Here is a 22,860-nt window from a genome sequence, read left to right as displayed (position 1 = left end):
TAAATGACCATCGATAAACACATGATTTACGATTAGAGAGCCTCATACGTTATCCCATCAAGGCTTGCATTGATCAGCTTGTGTCTTGATCAGTTTATTTGTATAATTGAATTAAAATTTTTACGATAAATCTACGTTTTTAAATATTTTTTTTAAAATCCTAATGTTTGTTATAAAGTATTCTAAGTTACTGATATGTTACTTCATGCGCTTAACGCCGAAAAAATTTTAAATTCAAATTGGACCGTTGTTGAAAAAGGTTGCGTACCCCCTCGATCTAAAGGAACAAAACATTCGTGGAGCGTTTAATAATTTATAAAATTTAAAATTTAGTTGAATCCGTGACAAGTTGGTTTTATCAAAAGGTCGCGGTTAGTCGCTGGAGATTACCACCAGCATCTTAAGATTTTGGAGTAGGTAGCCACGGACCAGAGAATGCAGGATAGGATGTCCACACTCAAAGTAGGTGTATGGAAGATACTGGATGTACGTGACTCCTATGTTGAATAAACGAATTCTATCTTTTATGGGATATTCCTAGGGTTGGTAGGTCTTGGGAGGTAAAAACTGTACAAATTCCGAAGTAGAGTATTCATTCTAGCTTCGCGTACTTTATACAGATGTATATAACTATATTTCTTACCATGACGTAATTTAGCTTCTATCATCTTTTATCTATAAAAAGATGATACGATAGAGCAGTGATTCCCAAAGTGGTAATATATTGACCCCTAGGGGTCTATAACAACATGCAAGGGGTCTACGTCAGCGACAAAAATTTGGAGGTCCATGAAATGAAAATGGGGATCCACAGACTGGACATCATTAGCCGAGGAGATTTAAGATTAACCCTTACAAAATTGACGCCAAATGTTGATAATTTATTATTAAAGCATCAGGTCATCCTTCTCACTAAAAATATTGACTTATTACTTATGTTATTTATAGTTTATTTTATTTTTATTTAATGTTACGTATATTTTACATAACAGATACAAAATTTTATTTTTACTTTAAGTTTTTAACACTATACTTCACTATAGTTAGAAATTTACAGGAAATCAATATCAGGTAAGTATGGGGTCTACCCTACACGGAAAAACATGGCAAGGGGTCTACGACACAAAAAAGTATGGGGAACTCTGCGATAGAGGAACGAATATGGTGAGATGTAGTCCAATAAAAAACGCATAAACAAATCAAACAAATCATTTATTTTCTACTTAAACAACAGTATTTCTAGAATTAAAGAAATGCATTAGTACTTTTAAAACTAAATAATATTCACTGTTTCTTCTTACAGATGCCCTCTACTCGTTTGTCCTTTTCGCCCGTGAACAACTCGTTAAAGTTGTAAGGACGAAACGGGTAACCAGCTCCTTCGTAAAATTTGCTCATAAATTCCACCCTGTTGGACATACACGGGTTTATTCACGCGACCATGCAGCTTTCTGTATTATGTTTGCGTAACATTGAGAACAGTGATGGCTCAACGGTACAGGATGTAGACTTGAGATCGTAGGTCGCGGTTTCGATTCCCATAATACAGTCTTATATAATTCACCCTCCATGTTTATATATACAGATGACCAGCATCGGCCTCTGCGTACTATAATACTACACCGATCGCCAAACCGCCTACTAATTGTGGCGATATCCCCCCTCCCCCCTAGATTTCTTAGGAGAAGCCCTATGTTTTGAGGTGGGGGTATATGTACAGTCAAAGAAATCTGATATTATTTTCAATAATCTGAATTGTAAGACATTCGCCTGCTTGATCGACGCCCACGTCGCTGCGTTTCGCGGACTACATTCAAGAACCAAAAACATCTGTTCATGCTTTATTGTACGCCCATTGCCACTTCAACTTCAACTTGCCAGTCAGAAATCATTTATTTATATTTCAATTGTCTAGACTTGGTCTCTCACATAAGTTTACATTGGCAAAAAACTAAGCCGCAAAAAGAGCTATGCTGAAGATTTCTCTACAAATTGAATTAGAAATGTAGATAAAGGTTATTGCTATATCTTGGGCCTTCAGGGTCTAGAGTCGAGACCACGGGCCAACAAGCGCAGCATAGGATATACAGTCATAAGGTTTACACAATCTTAATAAGGTTTAGTTGGAAGAGAGTTTAAACCTATTGGAAATATATGAACAAGGCCCATGTCCAGCTGTAAGCGTCCTATGGGTGAAATGATGAAAACAAAATGAGCCAATGCATACCAATGTAACCGCAGAGTGTGAAGAAAAGCAGACAGTCCTTCCATTATCACCAAAATGGAAAAAGTGAAAACGGCCCAAACCGCGAATATAAATGTAATCTTCACGGGCGCTAGTGGCGTATGGTCTTTGAGCCCTAACTTAGACAAGATCATGTTCCACAACATTTCCGACAGTTCTGTAATAAAAAAAAAATTATATAGTTGTGAATAATTGCATTCGGTAACTTAGTTAAAATCTTACGGAAAACAATGAACACAGGTACAATAGATACAAATGCTGGCGAGTAATGCATTGCGACGACAAATCGGGCATCGCAACGACCTGTTAGGCATCGCGACGACTTGTTAGTCATCGCGACGACTTGTTAAGCATCGCGTCGTCAACTCAAGCTTTGCGACGGTTTGTTAGGCATCGCGACGACATGTTAAGCATCGCGACGTTAACTCATGCATCGCGACGGCTTGTTAGGCATCGCGACGACCTGTTAGGCACGCAACGACTTGTTAAGAATCGCGACGACAAATCTGACATCGCGAAGACTTTTTATGCATCGCGACGACAAATATGACATTGCGAAGACTTGTTAAGCATCGCGACGACAAATCGGGCACTGCGACGACTTGTCAGGCATCGCGACGACATGTAATGCATCGCGACGTCAACACATGCATCGCGACGGCTTGTTAGGCATCGCGACGGCCTGTTAGGCACGCAACGACTTGTTAGGAATCGCGACAGATCTGACATCGCGAAGACTTTTTATGCATCGTGACGACAAATATTACATTGCGAAGACTTTTTATGCATCGCAACGACTTGTTAAGAATCGCAACGACAAATCTGACATCGCGAAGACTTTTTATGCATCGCAACGACTTGTTAAGCATCGCGACGACAAATCAGGCACTGCGATGACTTGTCAGGCATCGCGACGACAATTCAAGCATCGCAACGACTTGTAAGGCATTGCGACGATAAGTCAGGTAGTCAGCTTGTTAGCCATCGCGACGCTTTAATTTGCAACCTCTTAGGTTGCCCCAGGAAGCCTTAGCCTGCCGGTTAATACTGCATATACTTAATAAAAAACTTATACATATTATTCACTTTTATGTGATAAATTTATCCATATCTTATCTTAGTATTGTCTTGCAAAATGAGGTGACTTTAAATCTGCCTTCACAAAGAACAAGCGACGAATACTTCAAAATGCAGCCTTAAAGGAACGTATCCCATATCACGTGTATCTAAGTGGTAAAAATACCAATAAAGCTATACTCACGTTGGTGAGCCAAAGAAAGCGCCCAAAGACGTAGATATGAAGCAGTATGGGACACTGTGCTTAGAACGAACTCGATGCTGTGTATCGCCTGGTGGATCATTATCTCCCCAATCGGTATGGAATACTTCGCAACCTCAGCCAGCAATTGTTCCTCGTATTTCCTCATATCAGAGTCTCTCTTTTGATACCTTCTAAATTGGCTGATTTTTTTCTGAGAAATATCAAGTTAACGTAATATTCCAAAATCAACCTTAAATATATTGTCAATAAGGTATATAATGCTACATTAATGTAGTTATCTATCACAAATCTTCTCTTCTACATTTATAAGGAAGTATATATGTGGGCTTCAACATATATACAACACTTCGCACAAATCTACCTATATCTTTACTTAATTGTTTTTGCAATTTTGATATTTTTTATTCGTTTGCCTCAGATCACAGTTGGTCAGAACTGATTGATCTGTCTTATTTAGAAGATAAATAAACTAATGAAAATAACCGACGTGGCACCACACGTTGGTAAGTGGATAGGCCACATAACATACGAAACAGAGGAACATAAGTCCGCAGGTCCTGTTTTGGAGAACACGGAGCGGTAAGCGCAACTTAGAACGATCACAAAAGGACAGATCGTCAAGATCATCTGAAGACGTGATCAACCAACCGCTATTTTCGTTTTTTGTTCTTTCCAAAAGTAACTGTGATCTCAAAAACTGTAAACTCTTCCGTGTTTTGGAAGAATGCTAAAACAGCTAAGAATACCAAGAGTAAAAATTACCATTGCCTCGAGCTTCTTCTTCTGGTTCACCCTATAAATATAGAGCGGCGTGCCAAAGAACAATACGGGCACCGAAAGTAGGGCTAATGTCATGAGGTACTTCTGCGTGGTGTGTTGATTCCGGAACATGTACGCATCACATTCTTCTCCTACCGGCTTGGAGGTCGAAAAGAGAGCCATATCGATGAAGAGTATTAGAATAAGTGGAGCGCAACCGGCTTGACGTTTCACTTTCACTGGCAGAGTAAAATTTAGATCAAATTAATAGATTTTAGTTTGATCATTTATACAAGTATTTTTTACTTGAGCTTTAAAAGGGACGAACGTTATAGCTCATTTACTGTATGTATTGTACACCTAAATTGAGCAGTATACGGGTTTGTATACCGTGATACTGTCCTATATAATTTTACACTACGCATTCATTACGTATTAATATCACCCCTCACAAACAAATTCCCAGAGAATGTACAGCAGCGCCCTCTACTCATCATACCAAACTGCGATCGCCAACCTGACTGTCAGGCGTGGCGACTATGCCTATTGCCTTGCCAAGCAATCAATGGTTTCAAAAATAACAACCAACTGATATTGTAGTAAGAAAAATAGTTATCAAAATTCGGGTTGCTACATATTAAAATTAATTATTAATTATCTGTTCATACAGACTTCACTAAAAAAAATAATTATCCTGTCGCATTCCAATTTAATTTTTATGTGGTAATCGCCATAAGCTTTTTGATAACAAATTAGCTATACATTCACACATTTACAGCTCTTAAAATTTTAATTTTCCAACATTATTATGAGGTCACTTTTAATGCAATTTGAATTAATCCGATTGTGCAACCAGTTTTTTCACGTATAAATGAAGAAACGTTAATAACATATATATGTACTCTTAAAGACGGGTGTCATTGAATTGTTCTTCTTTTCAGCCAATAGACACGCCCACTGCAAGTCACACCGCCCCCCACCCCTCAAAGATCGCCAAGATCACTTGGTCTTTCGCTGCCCGCTTTCAGCGATTTCCCGCGGCGATCTGAACAATGTCTTCGGTCTACCTAGTTGTGTACCTATCCATATGACTCCAGCTTACAGTCTTACAGAAGCAATTCTTCGAGCTAAGTTGGTGACCTTTGTTTTGCTTATAAATATTTGAAACTAAGCATAGCACTCTCCATTGCTCTCCGGGTAGCCTTGACCCTTGAGGCCTATCTTAAGCGACCACGTCATGGATCACTACGTCGCCGTCATTGCAAAAACCCCTCCAAAATGAATTAAATAAAGCAATCAAATTATTAAAATACTCACAAGATTTAGGATTGAACAGAATCCACTTTGCAAATATCAGGACAATCAACCAGAAAAATATGCAACACAGGAAAATCATTTGCGGTATGAACTGGAGATAAATCGCATAGCGACGCTTAAAATAGCTGAAAAAGAAGTTTCACGTGTATACGCACACATTTAAGCTGAAAAAGAAGTTTCACGTGTGTGCACACATACACGAATTCAATGAATGAAATTCGATCTCATATTCACCACAGAAATATCAGTTTATCATCATATTTATTCATTTCATATTCTTTATTGTACACGTTAATATACATTTAATAAGTTTTACAATAAATAATATACAAAAAAGTACAATGGGCGGTCTTATCACACAAGGCAATCTCTTACAGACAACCCTAGTATAGAAAAGGTAAAAGTACTAATAATGGGTAGTTTACGTGTACAAAAAATACATATTTACAAACAAACGAACATAAACATACTCGTACATAGACATACATACATATGTATATAACATATGTACTTATAATAAATAGGGTTTAATACATATTATAAATATAATACGAGTACAATAATAAATAAAAACATTAACTGACTTCGATCAGTATTGGTTTGATCGCACTTGCCTCAGAAAGAAACAGAAGAAAAAGAAATGAATTAAGAGATAGATAATTATAGCTTCTAGTAAATGGTTTTTAATTTAATATAATAATTTAATAAGTTATTTTTTTTAAATAATTAAAATAAATAAAAAAAAAATTTTAAATAATTATTAAATAAGTTAATTTTCTTGAAAATAGGTAGTGAATTAGCACGTCTTATATTCAGCGGTAAATCATTCCACAATCGAACGGCCTGCGCGGTGAAAGACTTGGCCATAAACGAGGAAGAATGCGCCGGTATTTTTTAATTCCAGATTCTCTGATGATCTCAAAGACCGCTCATGTGTATCCTGATGTCATCATAATGTCAGCTAATAGACGCTCGCTACAAGTTAAAAACATGCTCGGAAGATTGCAATAATGATCAGGCCATGACTGTGTCGTCGGTATTCCCAGTGGTGGGCGTTACCACGCCGCTACTTGCTCGTGGTCGCCACACGATAACCTTTCGTACCCAACGCCCATCGCTTGCACAAGCGGTCCCGGCTACTGCCACTTCAGACAATAATTCTTCGAGCTATGCCACCACTGACCATAGCCTTTCTAAAATGTTTACATATCGCATATGCAACATATTTATAATTTTTGTAATAAAGCGAAAAGGTCAAACTGGTGAGAGATCATTTTCGAATGGGCGGGCACCATCCTAAGCGCATGTTCAACAATCGACAACCTTTCGGCTCCAACCGCCGTTGGTTGTAGAAACAATGCGCCCTGCCATTTCAAATGAGCAATTCTTCGAACTAAGTCAGCGACCTTATCTCCCTCTCACGTTTAACGTCGGAAAAAAATTATATTTACTTACATGTGGTTAAATAGACTCAAAACGAGTCCAAACATCATATGTATCACTCCAATGATAATCGACATTTTCATCTTCAAAGAGTTCTGTACCATGATCTTGTTTGAGGCATACTAAAAAAAATATTGATAGTACGATATGATTGACTTCTTTTGGAAATATATAAAAACTTTGCGGATTTGATAGTTTGTTATGAAATTTGCACCTTTTACAGTATGCTATCAAATTCGCGCATTTGACAGTATGCTATGAAATTTGCGCCTTTATATTATACTATGCAATTGACGTATTCGACAGTCAGATTAATATATGCTTAGTATTTTAGCAGTTGCATCGTTGAGTATTTATCAATGACTATCTGTATTTATGATTTTGTAAGACAATAGATTTCCACCAATCTATTGACTCATCACGAAATCTCTGGTACTATAAGGTTTAGATGGACAAAATTTTGTGAAAACATTTATTTTGTAAATTCAAAGTCAGCTAAGAACGTTTTTTAACGAAAATCTACCAGTAAAAGAGATTTAGGAGGTTATATTTTCAAAATACATCCCTTTAGGACAGAATATTTTCTGGGTTTTATTAATACACAAAGGAATAATTTTTATGAAATTACTCGCAAACGCATTTCGGGTCAAACTAACCGGGGAACAGCTAGTTGTGTTTACAATTTAAAAAAAGGCAAAACGTGTTTTAAGACCATCATCAAACTTATTAAATTTACATATTTACGCATTAGTAACTTAAGGCTTTGCTTTTCTGTTATAATGGTGGAGTAAACCAAAGAACAGTTGTCACCCAGCGGTGAAAGAATGAAACCTACGATCGTCGTTCGCGGATTCGATTCCCGAGATTCAAACTTATATTGTTCCCACTGTACATTGATTATATAGGATTTACACTGCTCACAATCAAGTTTACAGATCGCTAGCCTGCCAAGCGTGGCGATTATGATATATCTTTTGGTTGACTATGAAAGAAAAATCCTAACAAAAAACGGTTTTTATTTCAATAACAACGAAAATATGTTTAGAGAGACTGTAAATATATACAAATGCAAGTAAAATAAAATGCTTGTTCACAATTATATAATTTGTTAAATCGACATACCTCCCAAAACGGATCAACTCCCAACACGTATGGCAGGTTTGTATCATTTGCCGGATCAAGAATAACGTATTGGCTCTTTGCTATATCTTCCAGCGACAGCGTGTTCTTCCAGTATGACTGCATCCAGTGGATATGCTTCGTAAACATGTCATTGTACAGCAAGCCGCAATACGCCGAAAAGATTCCCATTAGAAAGATCACATATCGGCCTGCGGAATAAACTTGAATGAAATATCTGTCTCTATCCTCTGACTGAACATTTTTCCAAGTGTTCCAGCTTTGGATAGCTTAAAGAACTCCCTCTACACAACAAAATGTTAAAAGCCTCTCAATTTCCCAAGGCTACCTTCAAAATATTTACCAGGGGCGGCGTCTTTATTTTGTCTCCAATTGACTGTCGAATAATTTCAATATTTAAATATATATAACCTATGTCAGCTTCTGAGAAACCGATAACAAATACAGGCATAAATAATTATTATCATTATTCCACCAAAAAATTAGGTAAATCCAAACACCGATCATAATTACCTAACCGGAATCTCAAGTAAATTAGGAGTACTGTCATATACGTGTGCTATTATATCTAAATTCAATACACATACTTTGTACTTTTGTCATGTAATTTCAATACATATGATTATTGTAAAAAAAAATCGTGTTTTGGTGTTTTAAATTTCAAACAATGGCTCGACCTATCAAGGACCTTGGCCACTCCTATGTATACACATGTGACAACTTTTAGCCTAAACTTTCAAACTGTATGACTGACAACACACAAAGTTAAGTACATCTAGAGGGTGTATTATCCAAGATGCATACCTCGACGTTGTTACTACTTGAGAATTGGTCCAAATGGCCGTCCGTTTTACTAGAAATGTACTCCGTCCACTTCACTTCAGAAGATTATATATATATATATATATATATATATATATATATATATATATATATATATATATATATATATATATATATATATATATATATACATGTTTGTATGTATGCCTATAATGGTTCACACATTCGACAAAGGTTCTAGTAGTATTTCCCAATCTTTTATATACCATAACCACCTCTTAGCCTTTCTAAAATTATTACGCCGCCTATGTAACACAAATTTTCATTACCAAAGGGTTAAACTCGTGTCAAGTTCACTTTCAAACTGCCCATGTTAACAATAAAATTGGTCGACTGTGATCACGTGTTACTTCGAGCAACACTGTTGTAGAATATTCTAGCCGACATCCAAAGGACCAAATATTAAAAGGTATATAATCATTTCAGTTGTAGAACATTTAATGGTTGACATATGACTCGTTATTCCACCGATGGGCACGGCTGTAAGTGGTCTGTCTCTCATCCCATAGTCCATCCGAATACCTAACTGAACAACACTCCAGTGATCATCAGTTCTAAGCGTTATGTGACCTGCCAAGTGGCAGTAACTTGTCAATAAAGGGACCTTTCATTTTTATTGATTCAATCTTCGTAGAGAAATCCCGAATATAGCTCTCTCTCTCTCTCTCTTTCTCTCTCTCTCTCTCTCTCTATCTCTCCCTCTCTTTCTCACTCTCTCTCTCTCTCTCCGCGGTTCAATGAGGTCTAGAGTAAAATTCCTCTTAATATAACAAGCAAACTTGTGCGTTCAATCTGGAATCGAACCCGCATTCTTCAATAGTAAATACATTACTAATTATTCTAAGCGATACATACACCACATTATTATAATTGTGAAAAAAATAAAAAACTAATTACCGCCAAAGAATATGTTCCAAATTTCATTCGTAGAAGGTTTATTCATATGTTTAGCTTCAGTTTTAATCATCCACGCGCTAAATATTATCAAAATCATCGCATGCCCCAAATCACCGAACATTATTGCGAACAAAAATGGAAACGTGACAATCGTGTACAGTCCTGGAAATTACGTCACAATTAATTTCTTTATTATGATTAGAATTTATTTATTTTTATCAATGGGCATTCAATATTTTTATCAATGCTCATATTTTTGCACGTTACATTGTTTAACAAGTCTCCTAATCTATTTTAACGACGCCCTGATAATGTTCAATTTTAAAATTTACGTTTTGTGCGATCACTTCCTAATTCCTACTCCATTTTTTTAACAAATAAAACTCATAATAAATCTTAGTTTAATGAGTTCATTACTGAATCCTGTGCAAGTCTAAACATAAACTTCACACAAATACATTTAGTTCAAAAGATTACATAGGAACGCAACTTGAGAGCATATATTTTTAATACTTTCTTTATAGTATATTTAAAAATGTCATATATTTCGATATATCTGTAACAGTTAACAATTGGTAAAGCTACAATCAAAGCAATAAAATTAACTTTAACGCCTACTGCAAGGTATGCCTCTCCAAGCATCGCCACGATGACGGATTTTTCACCATCTACATCTAGCGACTTCCCGCTTCCTAACTATATCATCAGTCCACCTGGAAGGCCGTATCCTGTCTACCAGCTAGTGGTCACCACTCGAGAACCTTTCTGCCCCAGTGGCCATCGGTCGCACGGACGATGTGTCCAACCCAATGTCACTAACGAGTAACATGGAACCGGAAAAGAGGCCTATAAGGTACCTTGCAGTAGGCTTATATCGACTGAATAAAGGCAGCTTTATGTAAAAAAATTTAAACTTATCCATGTTACACATTTAAGCGCAATATGGTGACAAGCTGCAATAAAAAATTTAGTATGTAAATCTTGAAACAATTTCGAAAACTACAGGAAAAAACATTTTTTTCAATTCCACAATTACGCATATATATACAAGCCTTTTATAATACACGGTAATTGGTAATTGGATATACGTGGTTTAAAGAGGAAAACGTAGATTTTTGGTCAGCAAAAAGCTTCAAGCTTCTACACCTATTTCGAAACATACTGTATAAAGCATAAGTAAGTACGTTGTTTATGATTCCTGAAACCATTAATTTTTTATAAGGTTATATACATTGACTGGAAACGTACTATCCATATATCCTTTTAAAGCTATAAATAATCATCCTGTATATATTCAAAACAGGTTACAAAGTTAACGAGAAAGCAGTTTAAAAGCGCTGGTTATACAAGTGTTTCACCTGGATTCAATTCCCTGTAGGTGGAATCGCCGTAGGCGTTGATAAGTTCCTGAAAGCCTTTTGTGAACTTGTTGGTACGATGGTACGTTGGAGGCACGGCATCCGTCTCCGTCTTTGAAATGAACGACGGCACGTTAGTACCAACTTTGGCCTGGAATAAACCAGATAATTATTTATAAATTGACTATACACTTACCGTACTAATTAACTAGCTAACAAGCTTTGCCTTGCGACATCGTTCATGTGGAATTTAACAATAAAAATATTAAATTTATTTCAATTTTTATTTTAATTACATGAACTGAACATGAATTTCACAATTCACTAAAATTCTTATAAAACCCACAACTCTAAACGTCTCTTTCGTTCACTGTTTTCAATTCAAATCATAAGCTGTCACGGCTAAATATGAAATTTATTGAAATGACAGTAGCGCCATCTATCAAAAATTTCACTTAGAAACCTTTGTGGGCTCATTTGCAACAACTTTGCTGAAGATCATCATATAATCAAATGCATTATTCACAATTCTATAAAGGACATATAGACGTACATTCATTTTATATACGTAGATAAGTTTTCGCTATATTTTACTAGTATGGCAAAAAATTTATGTAACAATATAAACTTAAAGTAAAAAGTAGTAGAACATACAATTGTAAAAATAAGACTGAAGTAAGTCAAAAAGTGTCGAGCAAGATCCCAAGCTAGTCATGAATAAAATAATATAGGTTTAATAAGTAGTGCGAATAAAATAGCTATGATTCTATAAAAATAAAACTACAAAAAATTGACACAAAACATGAGTTCTACAAAACCAAAATAAGGAAAGAAGGTGATGAACGGGAGAAGATTTTAACATAAAGAAACATAAAAATTGTAAAGGACAGAGGTAAAAGTAATATATAAAAGATTGTGAAGGATAAAAGTGAAATAAAACAAAAAAAATGACCCGAGTTGTAGTGTCCTTGCACCACCGTGGCATTGGAAAACGAGTGATCCCCAAAAGAATGAGCCATTATAAAAAAAAATCAGGTTTGCTAAGCAAATATTGCTACCATCGTATCCGTAATTAGCGAGGAACGTAATCATTTTTAAACGGTTTTATTTAGTTCGACCCGTATGGGATTATTTTATTTGGGTCAAAATTAGAAATTGAAATTTAAGCACCTTCCCATTGTCAGATTGATCTGAAATTTGGTACAATATAATAAAATCAATAACATTATAAAGCTAAGATGGCCGCCGATACAAAATGGCGGATTACATATTTTTCCTTAACCCCCTCAATATGGGTATCAAATGAAAGGGCTACACTAGTAAAACACGATGATAATGTCAAAATTTAAAATTCAAGATGGACGCCGTTCCAATATGGCGAACTAGGTGCATATTTTTCCACAACCACCAAAATATGGGTATCAAAAAACCGTTTAACTTAAGTTTTTTAAATATATTTATTGGAATCTTTGGTTTGCATTTACCGTACACTCCTCCAGCACCACGTTAACCCTTGACAAGTCATCATTCGGAACCCAGCACTGACCAATAAGGCAGTTCTTGGTTATATCCAACGAGAACATGTTCATCGTATGATAGATGGACTTCGACTTTCTCACTTGCAACATCCAAAGGCTCCACTTTTTCCCCACCGTGCGAAGAGCTTTGCAGCGGTGGAACTTTGTTTTCTTGAGAACCTTTACAACATAATAATAATTTAATTTTAAACTAACGTTTCACAAACAAATTGTTTGTATCCATTTACAAGCCGGCAAAAACGAAGTTTTTCATAATGCAAGCGGGTAATTGCCTAGTCCACTGCAGACAATATCCACGTGAAAATAAACTATTCAACTTTTACCCGTAAGTTGTAAAGGAAAATCTCCTGTACCATACATTTCTAATTACAGTACAACCTCCGGGGCATTTTTCGAAAAACTGCTGGAGTAAAAACACATTTTTTAGCCATTCTTATTTACGTCAACTGTATTAAAAACGTCTGTTAAATTTATTACAGAAATCTAGATTCTGAACAAACAAATTAACATTCGCACAGATACAACCTGAGAATTGCAATATGGTGTAGGTATATGAGCAAGTGGTCGCACGAGCCGTGATGTCAAAAACTGGACATTATTAAGACGTCGTGAACAAAAACGACACCAATGATTTTAAAATAATAGTAAAGAGTTTACTTTGATAATTTCAAAAAAACGAATAGTTTAAGAGACTACAGTAACTTAGTATGCGAGACAAAAATTTTACGGATATATTAAATATATTTTAAAATAAAGGGACAAACGCTAATGTCTGAGGAACACAGATTCAATATCATATATGTGTGCGTGTGCGTAATGCGTGTGCGTAATGCGTGTGCGTGTGCGTGTGCGTAATGCGTGTGCGTAATGCGTGTGCGTGTGCGTAATGCGTGTGCGTGTGCGTGTGCGTGTGCGTGTGCGTGTGCGTGTGCGTGTGCGTGTGCGTGTGCGTGTGCGTGTGCGTGTGCGTCGTGTGTGTACACATATATACACATGCTAGTTGTCCAACGTCCGCTACGCGTGACCCGCACTGCTTTCGATGTAATTTCATAAAATCATTTCTCGATAATGTTTACATTCGCATGTAAACTTTGTTACATTCATGGCCAAGTTTTATGCTCATAAAAGTCATGGTGTAAAATTATTCACACTTTTTGGTGAACACCCCCTCAACGTCCGGGTAGAACTTCATAAAGTTCGTTTTTAACCTACCTCTTCTAACTAAAGGAATTTTTCTACCAAATCACAAGTCTCTAAGTTATATACTTACGGATATACATCCAGATATACCGAATCCTTACATTTAATGAGAGATATCCCAGTTAATAACACTAAAAGTAAACGCCTTCCAAAATTAGTCACATTGTTTTATTTCTGCACATTTGCTCATACATACCGACAGGCGCTTCCTTTGTACATATTTAGGTTTATTAGGACCAAAGGCCCAGTTTTTCAATAAATACATTTGAATATCAAGAAACAGAAGAACATCTGATAACTACGTTGATTTTCATTTGCATCTTGTTATTTATTAAACGAACAACAAATTCAAGTTTAACGGACTGTTTTCCGTTTGTTCCCACCTGTTCCAAATCGCATATCCTGTTCTCTATCTTCATGGACATATCCATCCTCTCGTCCTTCGTCTCCGGGCAGGGGTAGACATTCACACGGAATCCGGTGCATACTTTCTCCATCCTTGTGCTTAATTGTTCTCCTTGGCAAATGGCTAGGAATGCCACTTTTCTTATTTCCTTACCCTTGGCAATTAAAAACAATAATTTAACATACGTATAATAAGTTTGTTTTCAGTAAAAGTGAGTCAATGGTGACCACGAGGTCGCAGCCTCATACGCTAGTCCAATCTAGTCCGAGCCACGCTCAACATTTCAGTATCCAAAGTAACACACATACTGAAACATTCTAAAGCATGTGTAGCTGCCACTTGATCCTAAATATTTCATCAACCGCTTGTTCGTGAGCGCCGATAGACGCCAAAACAATCGTGTCGATTCAAACTTAACGACCACAGTAAAGGTTTTGTAACGGAACCCTTTTATTCAGTGCCCTTGAGCTCACTCATAAGTGGATGTTTATGTTTATGCCTTGTCATTTGCGGTGAAACTGTTGACGTTACCAGGCAAACAACATTTGTCAATGATAGAAAAGAAACATTTGTCAATGATAGAAAAGAAACAGTCATGATGATATTATAGCGGCTATTAAAAAACTAAAATGTGCACTGACCGTAGCTGGGTCCAGTAGTATGGCGTCTTCAGTGGCCTGCCTATAGTATATATTGCCCCGTGATACTCTCCACAGCATCATTTCAAAAGGAAATGAACGACTCCGTTGAACGACGCCCGAAATGATCACCAAACGACCGCCAATACCATGTTCTCCGGCGCCCTTTCTAAATTAATACCATAAATCATCATTAATATCTTCATAAATCAAAACCACAAAAGGCGCCATTACAGTTTTGATAATATATATATATATATATATATATATATATATATATAGATATAGTACAAAAACCGTAATATCAACTAGGCTTAACGTTTTTTAGCCATTACAATCAATTCAACTGTACCAGATACTTTACCTAGACATCAGTAAGTACGGAGAAATCTCGGCATCACCGAGAAATGGTCCTATTTGATTCAATACATATGACATCTCGTTCAACTCCAGATAGTTATTCAAAAGGTTGGTTTGATTCTCAGACATGCCCGCGATGTCACTCTCCCATTCCTCCAGCGAGTTCTGAAATTTTAAAATCATCAAATTTAACCCTTTCGTTACCAACGCCGGAGTTAGCTGGCTTCCAGTGAACACGCCGTGTGCACCAGTGTCGTATTTATGCATCCATTTTGGTGTTCCTTACAATTCATTGTTATGGAATTGATTCCTCTAAGGGTACAATCATGTTATTGAATACGTCTTTACTCAAAAACAACTCTTCGAAAGTATATTGTGTATTTGGAAACTAAAATTTAAACTATAAAAAAGTATCATTGCAATAATAATCTACTAAAATTGATTGAAAGATGTTTTACCTTCAATTTACTAATCAGTAGGAATAAATCGAAGTAGTAGATGCATTGTTTACTATGCTATTTGCACAGCAAAAGACGGGAATCTAAATATGAACGTAAAAGTTGTAACGTAGGCTTATATATAGATCACTGTTTTAAGATTTATAACACCCAAGTAAATGACTAAGAATTATCCTAATTTCTATTTTAATTAATATACCAGTAAAATCTTTAAATATGCAACACAAATGAGAAAATTCGAACATTAGCCTACCGCCATGCAATGTGCACACTTCGCAGTCGCTACCCGGTTCAGTAGCGTCACTTCGGCGGAACATACTGCGGTAAGGAAAGGGTCACCTATTGACTGAAGGAGGCTGTCGAGGCCTATAGACTCTGCTGTGGTGACCACAGACCGACTTATAACGCGGATAGATGACCTTCATAAGCTTGTAGGGAGGCTTTGGATGCAGGCCTCTTCAAACCGGTCTTAATGGAAAATTAAATGGAAGGCCTTAACACAGAAGATGATCATGATGCTTCTACCAAATACCTTCATTCATTTAAACTCCTGTTCCCACTATAAGGATATGATTGTTTGTCAATAAAAAAATCTTTAATGTTATACTAGTTGATTACTTGAGTCTCCAAGAGAAACAAACACGTGGCCTTCATATATAATTTTGATTAGTACTCACCTCAAACTGTGACAACTCATAAGGCTGTAACGCTGGCGGTATATGATCAGCTTCTGGTATCTTAATATTGTCTTTTTTCATCTCAGATTCAATATAACGAAGACGTCGCTCCATCTCGGCGCAGCGGCAAACTTCCGAAACATAGTTCCTTTGATAAGGCTTCGCGTCCGGATTAGCCTGCGAGCGGAGACGGCAAAAGGATAACTCGAGACGGGAGCAAAAAGAATGCAAGATAAAAGTTGCAAAAAAACAAAGTTTTCCGAGCGAGAGTGTTTTAATTATTAATTCGCACAATAGGACGGATGGCTGCCTGCTAATTGCAGAACAACTTGTTTTTTATCGCAGTTTACTGCCCTTTGTGCAGTGTTTGGTGCGATATTTGCCGCCCTTTCGTTTCGTTTTACTTCCACTACTGCTAGTTACGGATTAGTCGGTAATCAACTTGAACTTGTCTGTACATATCATGCAGCACAAATTAGTTCAACAGGTTGTGACGAAGCTTTAAGAAATAAGTGTGTACAATAAAATAGCAAATAAATCAAAATGAAAATTAAATGTATATAGAACAAAATGTTTAAAGTAAAATAAAGAAATTTAAAACTGAGGAATGAATGATATCGAATGAAAGAGAAAGGCAGAAGAAATGTGGAAAGAAAGATGAAGTACGAAATATTATAAGAATGCAAAAAGAGCGCGCAAATAAAAGCAACGTGAAAAAAAAAATTGTTGAATGAAATTAGTGGTACGAGAGGGTCCTCAATAGCATGGGTCATAAAAAAACAGGCTGTGACGGCTTTAAGATTACGCTTAGTTTCTACAGGAGTTACCAAATTAGATAAAGAAGGTTCAGACCAATTCCTATATTTTCTTCAAATTGAATCACACTATACATTTAGTTAAAAAATTACGTAATTTCTGACTGCAAAGAGCATAATTTCCTTTTGGAAATCTGTGGCGAGCAAATGTAGCCTTAAATGTTATATAGCCCAAACGATATCACGTGAAGTCTTTTACAAAATTAATGCAACCGAAATATTAAATAAGGAAGGTATTTAAAAAAGAATTCCTAGTAATGTCTTCGAAAAACTTTGAATATAAGCCACTTACAACTGGTTTTATTTCAAATATCACTGCAAAACATAGGTTTTCCACAAAGATATATATGAGGGTATATACTATAATCACCACTTTTGGTAGGCGAGTTGACAATCCTAGTGTATTGTACCCACAGGACGCTATTATCCATCCTCTGGAAATTTGTGAGTGGTGATAATCCTATATAATTAGTGCACAAAGTTTGAATTATATAAGATAGAATTCTGGATTTCTAAATCGTGACGATCGCAAGTGACAGTCCACCACAGTCAAAACCAGGACCCAGACCCTCACGGAGTTGCTCCGGTATACCAAGTTCCTCGCAAAGGAAATAATAGTTAGGTGCAGCTTTGCCAAGAACATAATATACATAAGAATGAACTGAAATTTTATATTGGTGATACTTACATCCAAGAATTGCAAACAGCCCATCTCTCCAAACTCAGAAATAATATCGAACGCAGCTTCAGGCTGTAGATATACATCACAAAGTGACATTACATCACTTCTTAGCATACAACCCATCTTAAATACTAAATTCTTTTACTAAACATATATATATTTTCCTTACATGCGTACGAACAAATGAACTGTTGAACAAATGTATCAACTGACATATGATTCTTTATAATGTTTCTTTTTATAATCGTTAATATATTTCTAAGGAGGTTCAATGTTATTTTGTTTTAATAATTACATACAGATCCATTGAGTTTAACTCTACTATCTACCGTATCATCATTTTTAATTAAAAATAGTCATTAATATATCTATCGCGAAATTCAGGTTTATAAGTGTATGACGGTGTCTGTAGATTTATGTTTTTAATCATGATTATTTTAAAAAGTTACAAACCATTTGAGAGAGTGGTGATGCCGTTGAAACCTTGACCGTGCGTTCTTTTCTAAAAATTCCGGAAACTTTCAATTAAAGAATGTCGATATCGATGACTTTAATTACATTCTTCTTTCCATCAAATTCATGATCGTTCAAAGGCACACAGAAGTGATTTATACGGGGTGGAGTTCAGGCTTTTATAGATAAAAGGAAAAGTACATCTGACATAGTCCTCATACAGTTCGTAAAGTAATTATTTTGAAAATAATACACATAATACTAAAGGAAAATGTGTAAAGAAATAATTGATGTTTTTCGTACATCATGTAAATAATCTGGTAGATGCAATATCTACACACATTAAATCCAATACTTTTAATATTCACATATAGCTTTCAAATAAGAAAGTTTTGTTTCGCCGGCCAGGAGTAACAATACTGTTTTTTTTTTAAATCATTCTTAGGCTTTCAAATTAAAATTAGAACAACAATTTGAATTCGGGCTCTATCAGTTATGTGACCTCTTTCGTTGCTCTGAAAATATATATCGCCGCCCCCATTGAATAAAATGACAATCGACGTTGTTATTTTTGATCGGGATTTTCTAACTAAAAATGGCAGACATAGGTTATTTTATCTTTTTTATCAAATAGACAAGGTGAAGTAAAAATAAGTAAAGACTTTACACGTGTACGGCATGCTAAGAATAGACATATTTGTTCAAACTATGTATAGATTTTTATTTTAAGTGTATAAACTTTAGATAACAAATGAATATTTAGTATTTTATCTCGCCTGTAAAGTTGAATTTTTGGACTTATATTATCTGTGGGTGCGGCGATATGCAAAAATAGATATACCTCTATATACGATTCACGGTTGTTATGTTCCTAGAAAATGTTTGAGAACGTTAGCTAGTACAAAAATAGAGTTTACTTTACTAAAATATATTAAAAATAAATATTAGAATATATTATAAACATAATAATGTATAAAGCTTAGGCTACAAGTTAAGTTAAGGAGCTATATACTTGAAACAGCAAGCTTCATTGCAGTTTAAGTATATATAGTGTTGTGTGTACAAATGTTTCGAAGTTTTCATATCAAATAGGGAATCCGTGTTATAGGAGAGTGCAATTCACGAACCGTGTTGTATGAGGGCTGCCTGTATTGTTTCGTAACGAATCCGGCAAGTTATCTTCCGTTATTTTTCAGACCCCAAGAGAATAAAAGGCTGTAGCATAATTTACCGCTCCGAACTAAGTTCCGAGTTGAGTCCGCGTTCTCTTGGGAATGAACCTACTGTTCTCTCACACAATCGTATACACCCTTCGTGTAGTTTCACTAAGGGAAAACCCACTGTGAAATACAAATAAATACGTAAGTCTATTAAGTTATTAGTATGTATGTAATTACTTTCCAAAGCTGCTCTTAATAAGTAAAGTTACTTTTTGCGTTTAGTTATTTTGATTATTGACGGAAGATTTACCTGCGGAACAGGAGAAGTTCAAACATTAGCACCGCCATAGTGATCATTGGCGCTTGACGGTAACAATACAGTTTCAGCCCATAAATACCCACTCCAACGCATATCTCCCCCAAAGATATCTATGGGAGGATATACCATAATCACCGTACTTGGGGGGTTGATGATGAAGTATGGTATTATGGTACACGGAGGACGCTATTGCTGGAAACATTTTAATGAACAGCGATAATCTTATTATTAATTGTATAAAGTACAGAAAGAACAGAGATCACCGACATAGCTCGAAGAATAGCAAATCTGAAGTAGCAGACGTCGGGCCATATCACTCGTGGGGGACTTTCCCACTAGATGGACACGACATAGTTAAAGTCGCTGTATGTGACGTGACGATCTTTGGGACAGGTCTATGTCTTAGGAGTCAGTATATCCGCTGATATATTGATGATAATTGTTTTTATTGTACACTATCTGTGTCCGCCACTTCGTAATTAACTAAATAAATGGAATTTATTCATGGTACAGGGTCTCCTTCTCTCTCTCTCTCCTGAGCATTACTAATTCCATTTGATTATGGGGTCTGCTTTCCTCTTCTTTTTTCTCCACCTCGCGCGATGGGACACATCGTTCGCGGTAATTTTACAGGCAGTCATGTCTTTCGCTATGGTATCTGCCCATCTTGTTTTCGGTGTTCCTCTTCTTCTGGACCCAGAAATGTTTAGATCCATAGCGACATTGCTGATGTATTCAGATCTCCTCTTTACGCGTCCGTACCATCTAAGCCGACTCTCTTGTAGCTTATCAGCGATGTCACGTACTCAGAGGCTGTCGCGAAAGTACTTGTTGCGTATTTCATCGAGCCTTATTACTCTGCACATCCATCGAAGCATCTTCATTTCGACGACTTGAACTGAACGGATATGGCTTAGTGTCATAGCCCACGTTCATGGTAAAGGGTATATTTATAACATTAATATTTTTTTCATCATATCTTGTATTCCTTTTTTTATCTTTCCTTTCGTACATTGCGTTGCCTATATCGCCTTCTCTACATTAACATTTTATTTTTGGTTTATTTTTGCTTTTAAAGCTATCACCATTTATTGTCTTTTTTATTTTGTTTTATTTGTTGGCTCTTATCGTATGTGGCCCCTAGAGAGGTCTAGGAAGGTGTGGCGACTTTCATTGCTCACTAATGAGGTGATGGTTCTATCCACGTCTGATCCACTTCCGGGTTACAGGTGCACGAGGTACTCTCCTTAAGGTTAGACCTAAGGAGGTACTCGGAGTATTACTCGTGCCTTGTGAACATCTGGACCAGGAGCGTGTCTTGAACCACCAGACCACACAGTAGGCAGAGACGGCGTTCGAGAAGAACTTTCGCCGTATCCTAGAGATTTCTAAGGAGACCGGAGACCATAACAACGTTGGCTATTCACCTGGTGGATGGACAATCTAGGTTACTCTTGAAGGTCGTTAGTCCAGAACCTTGAGACACTCCTGCTGCAGTTATAAAAATTAAATCATGATTAAACTTTAATTAGCTTAGAATGCTCTGTATATATATACATGTATACATATATAAATATGTATATATATATACATATGCACAATGGTTTTAAAAGGTAGCGACGAATTTCGAATAAATTCAAAAAAAATATTCTGTTTTAAATTAAGAATAAATGATTCTTAATAAACATTCTAATTATATAGAATAATATAATGTTAGGTAACTTTTCGGGGTAAGGTGTAAGAAATATAATCAGCGAAAAGAATGCGGCCAACACGTTTCCGGCGGAAATGTTGATACCGCAGCGGAAGTGGTGGGAGGGGGGGATGCGAGGCAGGGGAATCCCCTAAGACTTACCTAACAACGAATTAAGTGAGAGATACTGACGTGTAATTTATTTTACGCGGTAAACGAAATTTACTTGTTTTTTTTTTTAATGTTCCTCATTTTGATTACTTAATAAAATAAGAAAGGACCAATATCTAGCCACCTCCGCACATGCAGTGGTTGTCTAAGTCTAGTCCGAGTCTAGTCTAGGACTCGGTGTTTAGCACTAATCTGTGTAACAACTCCTGAAGATGCCCCGTGGAGGGGTGAAACACGTGTTGAGTGAATTTACGGTGGCTGTTGTGTAGTTGGCATTGTCTGTCGCATGCGCATTTACGAGCGGGCTGGCGGGCGGTGCACTTTCATGCACGACAACCACTGCATGTGCGGAGGTGGCTAGATATTGGTCCTTTCTTATTTAGGATGGACTTCCGCAATGTAATGCCTGAATCCATTAAATACTTAATAAAAATTTTATTTATATATTTTCGACAATTATAAACCTCATAGATCTTTATTAACGATACGCGAAATATATACTTGTATAGGTTCCCTAAAAACATATGGGAAGGTGAACATATTGCGTGCAAAACTCAATAAGTTGTCTATTTTATGATGATAGAAAAACTAGTAGTCATTTCAGCTTATATACACTCCCAAAGGTATCTAAGGAGAGATATACCATGATCACCACGCCTGGCGGGTCCACGATTGCAGTGTGGTTAATACCACCATAATTGGTACACAAAGGACACTGCTGCCCGTCCTGTGGAAACTTGTGAGCAGTGTTAATCCTTTATAATAAATTCACAGTGTGAATTATATAACATATGCGGAGAAAAACGAAGATTACTAACGTAGCTCGTAGGATTGCTTGCCTATAGTGGCAGTAATAGTAGGGGGACCCACTACTTAGACCTATGACATGTTTTGCATTGAGCGTCCATCGGCTGAAAAGGAGTAATGAAAGAATATGTGGATCCACCCGCCATCTCCCATCAGGTATGTAATGCTGCACTGGATATATTAGTGTCCTCGTTCCAAA

At 36.4% G+C, this 22,860-nt stretch overlaps 1 protein-coding gene across 1 annotated transcript; it reads right to left on the bottom strand.

Moving 5' to 3' along the window:
• Positions 1–1,284: 1,284 nt before the first annotated feature.
• On the bottom strand, positions 1,285–18,181 carry LOC137919785 (V-type proton ATPase 116 kDa subunit a1-like). The gene is made up of 15 exons (XM_068762979.1): positions 18,065–18,181; positions 16,562–16,738; positions 15,437–15,591; positions 15,070–15,235; positions 14,406–14,582; positions 12,769–12,981; positions 11,285–11,435; positions 9,927–10,088; positions 8,169–8,377; positions 7,059–7,168; positions 5,604–5,728; positions 4,290–4,519; positions 3,507–3,717; positions 2,228–2,402; positions 1,285–1,408 (listed from the first exon to the last, which is right to left on the bottom strand). Exons 1-15 carry the CDS (start codon positions 18,179–18,181, stop codon positions 1,285–1,287), a joined length of 2,502 nt encoding a protein of 833 aa, XP_068619080.1.
• Positions 18,182–22,860: the final 4,679 nt, after the last annotated feature.

This window comes from Battus philenor, unplaced genomic scaffold (assembly GCF_028537555.1).
Source record: "Battus philenor isolate CCGP_79_NKW_IND1 unplaced genomic scaffold, ilBatPhil1.0.hap1 SCAF_1, whole genome shotgun sequence".
In the NCBI taxonomy this organism is placed as follows: domain Eukaryota; kingdom Metazoa; phylum Arthropoda; class Insecta; order Lepidoptera; family Papilionidae; genus Battus; species Battus philenor.
Note: the sequence above shows the minus strand (reverse complement) of the source record. Positions and strands in the feature narration are given on the sequence as shown.

Bases quoted from the DNA above. Each gene is read 5' to 3' on its own strand.
- LOC137919785 (XM_068762979.1), bottom strand. From the start codon at position 18,181: ATGGGTTGTATGCTAAGAAGTGATGTAATGTCACTTTGTGATGTATAT. The intron at 7,169-8,168 runs GTATGTCGATTT...TATTTTTTTTAG, and splicing joins GAGTTGATCCGTTTTGGGAG to TATGCCTCAAACAAGATCAT. The intron at 5,729-7,058 runs GTAAGTAAATAT...CTTCTTTTTCAG, and splicing joins TTGAGTCTATTTAACCACAT to CTATTTTAAGCGTCGCTATG.